At 34.5% G+C, this 13,900-nt stretch overlaps 1 protein-coding gene across 5 annotated transcripts in view; it reads right to left on the bottom strand.

Annotated features, from left to right (window-relative positions):
• The window catches only part of MON2 (MON2 homolog, regulator of endosome-to-Golgi trafficking), a 113,702-nt gene that overhangs the window by 34,747 nt on the left and 65,055 nt on the right, over positions 1-13,900 (bottom strand). For all 5 annotated transcript variants that reach the window (XM_040233128.1, XM_040233130.1, XM_040233129.1 and 2 more), the window contains 5 exons: positions 12,240-12,415; positions 11,509-11,671; positions 10,666-10,959; positions 8,420-8,618; positions 3,111-3,739 (listed from right to left, as the gene is read on the bottom strand). In XM_040233128.1, coding sequence (XP_040089062.1) covers positions 3,111-3,739; positions 8,420-8,618; positions 10,666-10,959; positions 11,509-11,671; positions 12,240-12,415 — 1,461 coding nt within the window. The remainder of the gene's footprint in view (positions 1-3,110; positions 3,740-8,419; positions 8,619-10,665; positions 10,960-11,508; positions 11,672-12,239; positions 12,416-13,900) is intronic.

Raw genomic sequence — 13,900 nt, 5'->3', positions numbered from 1 at the left:
GTCTTAACTCTTAGAATTAAACATGTAGCAATTACTGTGGAAAAGAGATAATTATCCTAAATGAATTCTTTCATTTTCAGTGACAAATAAAGGAAGGCAGGCAGGAAGGAAGGGAAAGAAGGAGGGGCTGGAGAGAGGAAGAGAGCAACATTCTGTGTGTAGACCTTAGAAAACTAAGTATCAAATTTTTTCTGGAAGTAGCACCAAATAATGATCTGGACTATATGCTTTGATTTTTGGTGGTGCTTTATAAAAAAAAAAAAAAAAAACTTACTAACAGTATTACAGCTGAATCCTGAGATCTTAAAATACATAATATGAAGTCAATTTAACAACAAACTTCATCTAAGAAAAAGTTATTAGTATTGGCTTTTCTTCAATATTCTGAATCAGAAAAGCCTGTAGTGTAAATCTGGTGGCAGATTTCAGTCCAAAAGCTAAGAGTCAGTAAGCGTGCTTGTGAAGTCACTATAGTCGTGTCCAACTCTTTGTGACCCTACGGACCGTATGGAGCCTATGGAGCCGACAGGCTCCTCTGTCCACGGGATTCTCCAGGCAAGAATACTGGAATGGGTTGCCATGACCTCCTCCAGGAGATCTTCCAGACCCAGGAATCGAACTTTCATATCTTAAGTCTCCTGCATTAGCAGATGGGTTCTTTACCACTAGCGCCACCTGGGAAACCCCAATCTATCTGGACAATATTTCCTATTAATCCTTGAAAACTGTGTATGTGAAAACAAGAAAAGAAACTGGACATCCAACGTCTGACATGATTCAAAGTTTCTCTTATTAAGTCATTTAAAATAATTCATTCTGTATTTACCATGTACTAAGGCCTTTGCAAGACAATATGATAATGAAAATAGTAACAGCTAATGTTTACTGAATGTTCAACTGTGTCAGGCACTAAATGCCTTAAAAATACTATCCCACTTACTAAGAAAAAAAGTTACAGTTATTATTTCCCTTTTATGGATGAGGAAGCCAAAGTACAGAGAGATTCAGAAACTTGCCCCCATTAAGTAGAAGCAGCATTCACACACAATGTGACAGTGTCTCCTGAAGTACTACTCCAGTAGTCTCGACCATGGACGTACATATGGTACCAGTTATCAGCCTTTACGAAGGTTAGCAATAAGTAAGATAGATGCAGTCTCCTGATCTCAAAACTTAGGAAAACAATCAAATTCTCATGTCCCCTAGGTATGTAAAAATATCTTGGGGAAAAAAAAAAATTAGCCTATAGGACTATGTCATTTTGGTTGGGAACTAGTGATATGAAAACCAAGAGGAAACACATATGACCCTGAAACTTTAAACAATATAAGGGTAAATATGAAATTAGAAATGAGTTTTTCCTTTAAGAAGGAAAACAGCTTTTAATCAGTAAAGTGTTATGCAGAATAGCTTATTAGTTTAAGAATAAACTTCCAAAGCAAGTATATTTTGCTTGTGAAAAAATTTTCTGACATCTGTGGGGAAAAATATACAAACACTCTTACTAATAATGAAATATGTTAAGTCTTCTGTTAGGAAATATTAAAAACCCCATATGTTTGAATCACATTCAAGTATTATGAAATATCATTTAAATAATCCCGTAAGTAATAAACAATGGCTAGAGTGAAAATTAGTAATGCAAAATGACATTAATTGATATAAATAAAAGTTCCAAAGTTTCCAACAATAAAACTTCCTAACTTTTCAATTGAAGATACATGCTCTTTCAAAGCCATTAAAAGCTCAAAGCTCAGAACAAATGCCTGCTTGGGATGAATGATGCTATTTGTTCTCTTATCGCTAAAGCAGAGGTTTTCTTCTAAGTAAAATTACATGCTTTTTTCCCTAGAAAAAAAGTTTGGGGATTTGCTGTTTCTTCTTTGTTTACTATCCTCTACATATATATAAAACCTGAATTAAACACCTGAGTGAGAGTTCTAGATTATGGGCATCCTACAAGGTCTATGCTCTCCTTTTCTAACTTTTCCATTCCCTCCACAGTAGTCTATAAACAACCTATGCTCACAGTCAGGGAGAAAAAAATTATTACTGACAGGCTACTTTTCTTCTGCCACTGAAAATAAAAGCAGCTCTTTTAATTTCAATTATTAAAAACTGATCCTCCCTATAATCAAATTATTAAAATGCCACATTTTCTTACATTTTAAGTTTCTATACAATTTCTTTGCATAGAGTAACTAGGGCTAAGGTGGTCAAGGAATTACTGTTCAGCTAGACCTCCTCCAGAGACAATCAAGGTGTATTATGTTGTAGCAGAAACCACTATTATTACTGTGAAAGTTTTCATCAATCCAGTTGGATATAATGCAACTGTTTAATTAGAAAGCATGATCTGTAGTACCCAAATGGCTACTGATGACACATTTGTAATCAGAATCACTTCCATTCTAATTTTGTTAGAATGTCATAACTACTTTGCTGGGATCGCTGACTCTTTAGTTCATACTTGTTTTGTTCAAGATTTTGGTGGTTGTTAATTGTGCTAACAATTACATTGACAGTTTAAAGAATTCTTTGATTTTGATCTGGTCTTGCTTGCCAACTGGAATTTCCTCAATAATTTTTAGATCTGTCTTAATTTTTTTTTGGAGTAACAAAACACACATAGGTTAAAATACATCTTTTTAAAATTTCTGTGAGGTAAACACTTTACAAATTTATTCTTATTTTTTAATGGGTTTCTAACAATTCAAGAGCTAAAATTAAAATACAGATTAAAAATATATAATTCCATTGCTAATTAATTTTCTAATTACAGAAATACTTTATTAAAGTTATGACTCCAAAAGTATATATTCTTGTTAAGAGTTGAATGAACAAACCAAAAATGCTGGTGAACACAAATAAGAGAATGCAGGCAGTTTCTTGAAGACTCTCAAGATAAACCTGAATTACCTTTTAAAATATATTAGAAAAATACAAGTGTTGAAAATAACTGGATCTTTACAATCCTGAATGCATCCCAAAGTATACATACATAACAATCTTGATGATCCAGAATTTATCCCAAAAAATATTTAGCAAAGTAAAAAAATTCCAGAGAACTATATCCATTACTGCTTAGACAGCCACTAAAATTTGATTACCTTTTGGAGAACATCTAGAGCTGTAAGTACAGCTTCCTGTAAACTTGTCAAAACTGCTTCAGTGTAAGATGGAAGAATGAAAGGGGAGGCATCTGAACTTATTGGGACTGAAACAGCACTGTGCAATATGACTCCCAACTTCTGCAAGTCATCCATGTTGAAACCAGTTTTTATGTGTTGGTAGAGAGCTGGAAATATCTGAATTAAAGCTGTAAGAAAAGGCTGGCTGGGAATGAAAGTTAGTTTATCAAATGTAGTAGGAGCCTTGGTGCTTTCAGATCCAATTCTATACCAGGTATTCCATGCAGCCCACCACAGATTTAAATCTTCAAGCTCATCAGTAACTACGGGTGGCTCAGAGCTGCTATATCTTCCAAGTCTTTCTCCAATGGAATCTGTTCTTACAAATGGCCTGTTCAGGCTAGGGCCCGATACAGGCCCTAAAAGGACAGGCACCGGGACATTAACTGCAGGTGGTGTCTCAGGCTTATCTGAGTCTCTGACAGGGGACACAATCTGTAAAATTTCCTGGAAGCTTTTCAGTGCAGCCAGAGATACTTCATTGTTTTTGCTGAGTGCTGCTGATTGTATATGGTCAAGAAGAACATCCCATGCTCTTGAAAAATCTCCTATATGAGGAAGAGGAAAAAAAAATTACCACCATCAAAGTGATCAAATTGTCTCTATTAGACACTTGAAAGTTTATCTGCTTTATTTTTCTGCTTAAATTCCTACAGAAATAGAAAAAGATAGGCTTATGCACTGACAATGTGAGTTAAAACCATTACAACCCAAAAATTCAGTAAAAAAAATTTGTCAGATACAGGAATAAATAAATGGCACCAAGAAAAGGATAATGAGTATATCAAACAAGGTTTGGAACTTAAAACTCCATAAATGTATGTATACATCTTTCTATCCTAATACTTCTGCCTAAGGAGAACAGAATAAAAACTTTTTAGTAACATCTTCAATCTAACCATCTACCTTTATTAAGATGGTCCCATTCTTAAGCCTATAGGAAAAGTTATGACAGTATGATACACGTTTTTTACCTAAATGTTTAAAATAAACTAAGTCATACTCCATAAAAATCTTAACTTGACACTTGGGTTTTCATATTTAAATAATTTTACAGCTGCAGAATTCTGTTAAACATTCCCTCCCCCCACCCCCACCATATCGGTAGGTTGCCAGAACATGCACCATAAATAAGACTGTCCTTTTACCATGAGGCTAAACTTATTTCTCTCACGTAAAATCAAGTCAACTGATCTACCATCAGCACAGCATGGGCTGAATGGTGGTTGCTGTTTCCACTAATCATTTCAATCTCTTGCTCTATTCCTGTGACCAACCAAGCACATTTATAATGAAACTCTCTATAATGAAACCAGGTGTGGTTTGTTTCTATTATTGTTGTTCACTCCTTAAGTCATGGCCAACTCTTTTGCAACCCCATGGACTGTAGCCCACCAGCTCCTCTGTTCAAGGGCTTTCCTAGGCAAAAATACTGGAGTAGATTGCCATTTCCTTCTCCATGGGATCTTCCTGACTCAGGGGTCAAAGCTGCATCTCCTGCACTGGCAGGCAGGTTCTTTACCACTGGGCCACCAGGGAAGCCCTTGTTCCTGTTAAGCCCAGCAAAACATGATCTTGCTCCTATAGACATCTGGCCCAATGGCTCTGATAACAGCATGGAGTATTACTCACTTCTTTGTATTTAAATAATGCAAAAATCAGAGGAATTGACATTTTGCAAAGAATAACCTAAGTAGGCTATGAAATATAGAGATAATTGTGTTTTAAAGACTTTCACTTCACAAAAGCTATCAAAGACTAGGTTTTTTCAAGAAGGGATAAACCCATATGACTGAGGAAGCATTCAATTCATTGGAAAGCTGGAACTAAGTCTGGTATAAAACAATAAGCAATGCACTGCTTTACAGGATAAACTATTAACACTTGTCCAGTTATATGTTTCTTCCTCTCCATACTCTTTTAATCAAAATTGAAGTATAATTTACATACAACAAAAAAACAGGTTTTTTAGTAACTGTTCAAACAGTTTTAACAAATTTTGTTAAAAAACTATCAAAACAGCAAAACAAAATACTTCTGCTTGTTGCCATCCCAGTTCAAAAATCAAATTAAACATTACATTCATCTACCAGAATGGTGACCTAGTCTCAGGTTTAGAATATTCCATGCTATAAGAAGGAAAAAAATCTGCAGTTCTATTGATATATTCTATGTCTAGGAAGACATCCTCTTTCTAAAAAGACTAAGTATAATTATATATTGTACTTTGTTATGTTAAAACATTACTTTTAAAAAATTCTTAATTTTTTATACAATTTTTAAGGTTATACTCTATTTACAGTTACTATAAAATACAGCCTATATTCTCCATGTTGTAAAATACATCATTCTAGCCTATCTTACATCTAATAGTTCATATCTCCCAGTCCCTTTACCCCTGTGTTGCCCTGCTTCCTCCCTCTCCCCACTGGTAACAATCAGTTTGTTTTCTGTATCTGGGAGTCTGATTCTTTTTTGTTATTATACTCACTAGTTCACTGTATTTTTTAGAGTCCACACAGAAGTTATATCACACAGTGTTTGTCTTTCTCTGTTTGACTTATTCCACTTACCATAATGCCCTGCAAGTCCACCCATCTGGCCACAAATGGCAAAATTTTCAACTGCAAGAAAAAAAACTACAAAACACAAACATGTGGAGGCTAAGCAATATGCTACTAAAGAGCTAATGGGTCACAACAGAAATCAAAGAGGAAATCAAAAAACACCTAGAGACAAATAAAAATGAAAACACAATGATCCCAAACCTATGAAAGTGAAAGTCGCTCAGTCATGTCTGACTCTTTGTGACCCCAAGGACTATACAGTCCATGGACATCTCCAGGCCAGAATACTGGACTGGGTAGCCTTTCCCTTCTCCAGGGGATCTTCCCAACCCAGGGATTGAACCCAGGTCTCCTGCACTGCAGGCAGATTCTTTACCAGCTGAGCCACCAGGCCAGCCCCTCAAACCTATGGGGCACCAGCAAAAGCAGTTCTAATAGTAAAGCTTATAGCAATACAAGCTTCCCTCAGGAAACAAGAAAAACCTCAAATAAACAACCTAACCTTACACCTAAAGGAACTAGAGAAAAAAGAAAATCCATAGTTAGTAGAAGGAAAGAAATATAAAGATCAGAGCAGAAATAAATGAAATAGAGACTTAAAAAAAAATATAAAAGATCAATGAAACTAAAAGCCAGTTCTCTGAAAACACCGATAACGTTTAGCCAGACTCATCAAGACAAAAAGGTAGAGGACCCAGATCAATAAAATCAGAAATGAAAAAGGAGATATTACAACTGATACCACAGCATACATAGGATCATAAGAGACTACTATGAACAACTATACACCAATAAAATAGACAACCTAGAAGAAACAGAGAAAATTTTAGAAAGTATCTCCCAATCTTCCTATCTGAACCATGAACAGACAGATAGTATGAACCAATATCAGTAGTGAAACTGATTCAGCAATTTTAAAACTCCCAACAAAGAAAAGTCCAGGACTAGATGGCTAGACAAGTGAATTCTATCAAACATTTAGAGCAGAGTTAATGCGTATCTTTCTCAAACTACTCAAAACAATTGTAGAGGAACACTTCTGAACTCATTCTATGAGGCCAGCATCATCTTGATACCATAATCTTATTCTAAAATAATAATAAAAACCATTTCCTAGTGTTGAATTATTAAAAAAATTATTGAAGCTACATGAACTGCATCATGTCTTCATTTTTAAAAATCTAAATCTGTATCTATTACATCTTAGCTTTTAAGATAAAGTACCACAGAGGTATTAAAAATGATGATTATTTGTAAAAACTTAGCAAACATACAGTTAAGATTAGCACATTTCATTGTATGTAAATTTTATATGAAAACAAAAAGCTAGGATTTAAAATGCGTATGTATAGATATCAAATATATACATCATCAAATATATAGGTATGTGATATGTATGAGAGAGCCTTAAAATGCATATAATAAACACACAAAAATGCCTACGAAAATCATAAATATGCTTATGCTTTTAACATAATGAGAAGAGAAAAAGCCAAACATAAAATAAGAAGTTGAAAAATTAATATGTACAGCTTGCTCACAGTTATGTACAAAATATTTGTTTACTTTTCTCAACCACTCCCATGCCTACCAGTAGAACTGAAGGTATCATAATCTACACTCGTTTCTTGATCTCAATCCTACTGACATTTTGGGTTGGATAATTCTTTGTTGTAGGGGCTGGCCTATGCATTGTAAGATATGTAGCAGCATCCCTGGCTTTTACTTCCCCAGAAGCCAGTGTGCATGCCCCTCCCTAGTTGTAACAACGATAATGTCTCAGAAATTGTTAAATATCCTGTGGGCGAGGGAGGAGGCTGGGCAAAATTGGCCCTGGTTGAGCACTGATCTATTTATATTTATACACCACCAAGTTTCCTAACCAATCTAATAGTATCCTACCATTCTTCTTTATGACCATTCCATTTCGTACATACCATCTGAAGGGATCTTTCTGAACTCCATATCTGAACACATCACATCATGGATTAAAATCTTTTCAGTGGTTTTCAATGCTCTTAGAATGAAGTCTTCTGAACATAACCTACAAAGTCCTGCAACATCTGGCCTCTACCTCTACAACCTCATTGAGAATCACTCTTTTCCATGTTCTCTTCACACCAGACCTTCAAACGTGACAGGGGCCACACCATCTCCATCTCCTCAATCTTCTTTCATCTCTTTTACACGTACTCTCTGCCTGTAAGGCTCTCCCCAGTTCATCCTACCCTTGCCTGATGAACTACTATTCAGATGAAACATTGCTTTCTCAGGGAAGCCTATATATACATCACTAGCCTGATCAAGTATCTACTGTAAGCTCACAATCTATTATAAGCTCCTTTGTAGCATTAATTATTGCAGCGATTTTCTATTTATTTATGTAACTATAGTTCCTCCTTCATACCCAGGATATATCAAGGATGGTATATCACTGTATCCCCAAGACTCGCCCACAGTAGGTACACATAATTTTTCAAGGAAATGAATGAAAACATTTATGCTCATGCACATACCACACATAACAACAAAGACTGGCAGTTAAGATGGATTATTCTTAGAAAATAAGAATGTATATAATCTGTGAAGAATCTGTATTTTCCAAATTTCCTTTAACATTAATTACTTGTATACTCAGAAAGAAAAAAAATGTACATCTACCTAAAGGTTGAAGTAAATATCTTCTGGTGTTGAAGATTCTTGCAACTCCGGCCAATGTTAAAACCCATGTCTCAGCCCACTGCTTCTCTGCTGTGTCCCTTGAATGATGAATGAGAATATTGCCACCTCCAGACTCAATCTTTTCTTTGTCTGCAGTGGTAGAAGACTCTCTAACTCGGTCCAGCAGATGAAAGAGAACCTGAATATTTGTGATAATGCATATAAAAATACTGATAGCATAGCATAAATAACAGCATAGGAAATTAAGCATTGTTACAAAGAATTATACCTGACATTCTGATCAATCCCTGTATTTTAGAGGAAACTGACCAAAACAGGTATCCTTATATTCTCAAGTTTATCCTTAAGGCCATGGAATATACAAAATTAAAGTAAACTTAACAGACTGTCACTTAAGACCTGCTGGACTGAGTGCCAATGGAGCACCTAAGGGATAATATACAAGAGGGAATGAAGCTAAAAAGAGGGGGCCCACAAAAAATGTGAGTATATATAAAAAAATTAAGCATGAGTAACATCTAGATAGAGGTAACTACTGAAATTTCATGTCTGGATGAGGATGCTTGAAAAAAATCAAGTAGGAAGCAGTTGGAATTTGGGGGATGTTTATTTAAAATGTAGATTCAGGGGAAGGAATAGGGGCCAAGAAAATAAAACAAAATTGAATAGAGAAGCAGATGCACACTGTGAAACAGAAGCCAAAAGAAATTTCAAGGAGAAAATAATCAACAGTATTAAATGTTATGAAAAAATGAGCAGTATGAAAACCTGAGCACAGGGCAAGAGATCTGGCAATTAGAAGACTACCTGTAGAGCCAATGAACAATTTCTGTGGTTCTAAAAATATGGTCTGAGAACCAGCCCCATCAGCATCACTCAGTAGCTTCACAGATAGCAAATTCTCAGTCTCCATGCTACAGGAAAGAAATCAGAACCTCTAGGGGGTTGGGTACAGTGGCTCAGCAATTTGTGCTTTAACAAGTCCTCTAGGTGATGCTGTTACATGCTAATGTTTAACATACTCTGAAGTAGAATAATCTGGATATCAAATTACAAGGGGTAAGGGAATGCAGTGGAAGTGAAAAAGAAAAAATTATTAATACTGAGATTTAGGCAGCAAGATTAATAATGAAGTTAGGAAAAGGAAACAGGAGTCAGAGAAAATATCAGTTTGCTTTTTTAAAATAGTAAAGGACTCTTAAGCTTGTTTATGATCTGATAAAACTAGGGAAAGGAGTTGAAACAAAAGACACAGGAGGGAGTAGGGCTTTCAATTATTTTTATTAGGAACACACATTATTAATTTTTTAAGAAGACATTTTGAGGTCTTTTTAGTAAACTCAAAACACTGTTAAATACAATTAAAGTTTACCATACTGCCTACTGTCAAACTTACTAATTTCAAAAATTCACAAAAGCTGTGAAAGGATTATAAATAAAAGTTTTATTAAAATGGAACACATTAAGCAACAACAAAAAAGGAGAGCTTTTTAGCAAAGATGAGATACTCACTAATAAGCTGCTGACTTTGTAAGAATGTTTTAAAGAGATGATAAAAATGAAAAATTAAAAAATTAAAATGCATACTTGAACAAATGCAGAATTTACAAATGGGAGGTGATTTTTGTTTGGCGAGTTTACAAACAAATTTCACTATTATTGATATTGTTTATAAAGTTTTCATTTAATTATATTTGAATTATATGTGGTAGTTTAGCAACTACTGATTTTTCCCACCAGGAAAATGGGGAAACGGAAGTGCAAAGGTAGAAATCAAAGAGATAAAAAAATGAGGCTTATGGGGGGGGTGGGAGGGAGGCTCAAGAAGAGGGGAAATATGTATATATATGGCTGATTCACTTTGTTGTATGGCAGAAACCAAAACCACATTGTATATCAATTATCCTCCAATTTAACAAAATGAGGCTTTAAGTATTTAATTTGTTAATGTGTAAGGTGCAATTAAAAGTATGACAAAGCTAACATTTCCTGTTTGCCAAATGCACAAATGGATAAAAATTCTTTAAAAATTAACAGCAACATAAAGCATATATATGTAAAACTGAATCACTTTTCTGCGCACCTGAAACTAACATAAGATTCTAAACCAACTATATTTCAATAAAAACACTAAAAATTTTTTTTGAATTTTAATTTGTCATTGTTGAAAAAGTATAAAAGCATGTCTCGATTAATAACTGATAACTCAAGGTATTTTACGGTACCTTCCAAATAACAGTGTGCCACGTTGAGTGCTGTAATAAAGTTCCATGTGCACCAATTGTTGAAAACAGAGTTTGCCCTGCACTCTTCCGGACAGCGGGACGGGGGTCTACACATAGTTCACCCAATTTTGCATAAAGACACAACCACAAGCAGTCAAACGGTGGTGCAGGGTGGAATGGCCGATTCAAAACCACTCCTTTTTCTTCTGCCTGCTTTTGCTGTGCTGCCTCTTCTTTATTTAATTCCTTTTCAATAGTTTCTCCTCTTTGAAAAAAATAATCTGAAATATTCCACTAAAGAGCCAAGGAGAAAAATATCTATTCAGATATTTTTATTTTAAACACATAGATATGAAACAGATAGATTTTCAGAATAAAACTTAAAAGCAATTACTTCAGAAACTCTTTTCTTAGTAGAATGGATTTAATGAAAATATCTCTTCCTCTGTCAAGTTTATCTCTCTGATTTCAGAACTTCAGAGTACAACCTTTAATTTTTAGTATTTTTTAAAAACTGGATTTAAAATTTAAATTTTATGTTAATATCAGTAGAGTCAACTGATTATTTCTCTTGTATGTACCATTATTTGTTTACTAAATCCTTCCATAACAAATCTTATATAAACCAAATTTCAGCTCAACAGATCAAAATTATTCCACATATTCTGCTCTTAAAGAATTATTTCTTAAATAATATTACTTAACCCTTCATACAAGATGTTTGGTATGTACTTAAAAGTCATTTAAATGATTCCTACAGAGTCAAAAGCACACTTGCTTAGCATTCACTCTCAGTTGCAAACGGTGATTTCTAGATTATATAAGAAAGGCAATCATACTTACCAATAAACCTATTGAAGTTAAACTAATATTAAGTTCTTGGTTATGAAGTCCAAAGCTACCTGCAACATCTACAACTATTTGCAGGCAAGTGCAAGGCATTGTTGGTAGAAAATCTGTCACAACCAGTTGAAGACACTGGAATGCTGTTCGTATCAAGGATTCTCTGCAAATACAAAAGAAAATCTATATTCATGTATTTAAGAGAAATGGAAGGAAAAATACATACATTGTAATAATTTGACCAAATCAAAATTTTATCTTAAAATTGGAACAAGAAAATCTTCTCTAACATAGTACTCATACAGTACTTCAACATTTATATAAATGTAAAAAAAGATATGCTTACTTAAAATAATTAACAAATAAAAATAAAGAAGCTCATGGGAATATGAAAAACAGTAAACTAAAAAAAAAATATGTATTAATACTATATTATTTTTATCCTGCATCAACTAGCCAAACAAAATTTAGACACTGAATGAGAAAGGGAAAGTTTGTTTGATGGATTTTTCTTATTGTAACAACCTTAGAAATAGCAATTTTTCCATCCTTCCAAAATAAAAGTGAGCCCTAATGATTCCCTACAGCCCCCTAGGAGTAGGGTAAGGAAAACTATTTTAGACATAAACTTAAGCAAAAAAGGCATACATAAAAAATTAACGATCATTTCATAATTTTAGGCAGAATTCCCTTTTCCTATTACTTTTTGGATATTAATTTTAAACACTTACCCTTGATCATTTCTGATCGCTCCCATAACTCCCAGCACTAATGGCCATCCAGGTCCAAGACTGTCTCCTTGACTCTGAAGAATCTGCAGCACACACTCTAATTGCTTGAGTCGTATATCTGGATGATTAATATTGGACATCTCCTTTAATGGGTTCAATAAAAGCAATTGCAGCCTCTGAAAAGAAGGTAAGAAGCTAATCAGAGAAGTTCCAGAACATGGAAAGGTTCTGCTATTGTCTTTCAAGTTTAAATTCACCTTCACTCAGACTGCAGTGGTAAAAATAAATTTTTTAGTAAAATAAATATAAAAAGTGATTTATCTAACAGTAATCATTAGGATTATCTTGTCATCTAAGTCTTTTTTAAAAAAAATAATTTAATTAATTTATTTTTGGCAGTCCTGGGCCTTTGTTGCCGTGTGGGCTTTTCTTTAGTTGCAGCGTGAAGTGGCTACTCTCTAGTTGCAGCGCATGGGTTTCTCACTGTGGTGGCTTCTCCTGTTGCAGAGCATGGGCTCTAGAACACACGGGCGTCAGTAGTTGCAGCATGTGGGCTCAACAGTTCCAGCTCCCATGCTCTAGAGCACAGGCTCAGTAGCTGTGGCTCATGAGCTTAGTTTCTCTGCAGCATGTGAGATCTTCCCAGATCAGGGATTGAAGCCATGTCTCCTGCATTGGCAGGCGAATTCTTCACCACTGAGCCACTGGGAAGCCCTGTAAGTCTTTTTAAATTTTTTATGTTTTGGCCACACAAGTAACATGTGGGAGCTTAGTTCCCCAACCAAGGATGGAACCCACCCCTACTGCATTAGAAGCATGGATTCCCAATCACTGGACTTCAGGGAAGTCCCTAAGTCTTATATTTTAATAACAGAAAATAAAAATCTATCTTCAAGATACTATATTTCAGGATAAATAGGGAGTAACTTGATGTTAAAAGGTATTAAATTTACAGATCCATATACAAATGAATCTCACTAAAGAAAATATACCTCTATATATTTAGCTCTATTTGGAGAGAAAAAAACAACTCCCAATTTCTAAAATTAACTTTCATTTACTCTATTAATATGTACCATATTTATTTAAGTCTCAATACGCCTAAAAATGAACTAGCAGACAAAGAGGACACAAAACCACGAAATTTTTTTACTGTTAAAGAGTGAAAAAAGCACTTTGTTCTACTCCTTTAGCATTTGAAAGCACCTGCTTTAGTTTTCTCTCCAAGGATTCATTTATTTGGCTCACTGACTGAACAAACGTATTAAGCTCTTACGATGTTCCAGGTATTAAGCTAGATGCTAAGAATATATACATGGACAGGGCTTTACAAAAAAATTAAGACTGCAATAGGAAAAAAATATGCAATCACTAAAATGTAAGCTATAAAAATCAAGAAACTTTTCTGTCTTGTACATCATTCTGTTACAAGAGTTAAAATACTGCCTGGCATATAGTATGTACCCAATAATTATTTGTTGAGGAAATTTGCAGAAGACATCCACATACAATACTGTAAGATAGTAAGGGCAATGTGAGTGGCTACTAAATGCCTCATTTCTACTCAATCTTTAAACAAAACTTTGGTGGGCTTTTTAAAAACTGTGTAAGATAATATGTGAATGATTAAAAACTGTATAAGATATATGTGAATGATTAAA

This window comes from Oryx dammah, unplaced genomic scaffold (genome assembly GCF_014754425.2).
Source record: "Oryx dammah isolate SB20612 unplaced genomic scaffold, SCBI_Odam_1.1 HiC_scaffold_29, whole genome shotgun sequence".
In the NCBI taxonomy this organism is placed as follows: domain Eukaryota; kingdom Metazoa; phylum Chordata; class Mammalia; order Artiodactyla; family Bovidae; genus Oryx; species Oryx dammah.
This window is presented reverse-complemented; position numbering and strand designations above follow the sequence as displayed.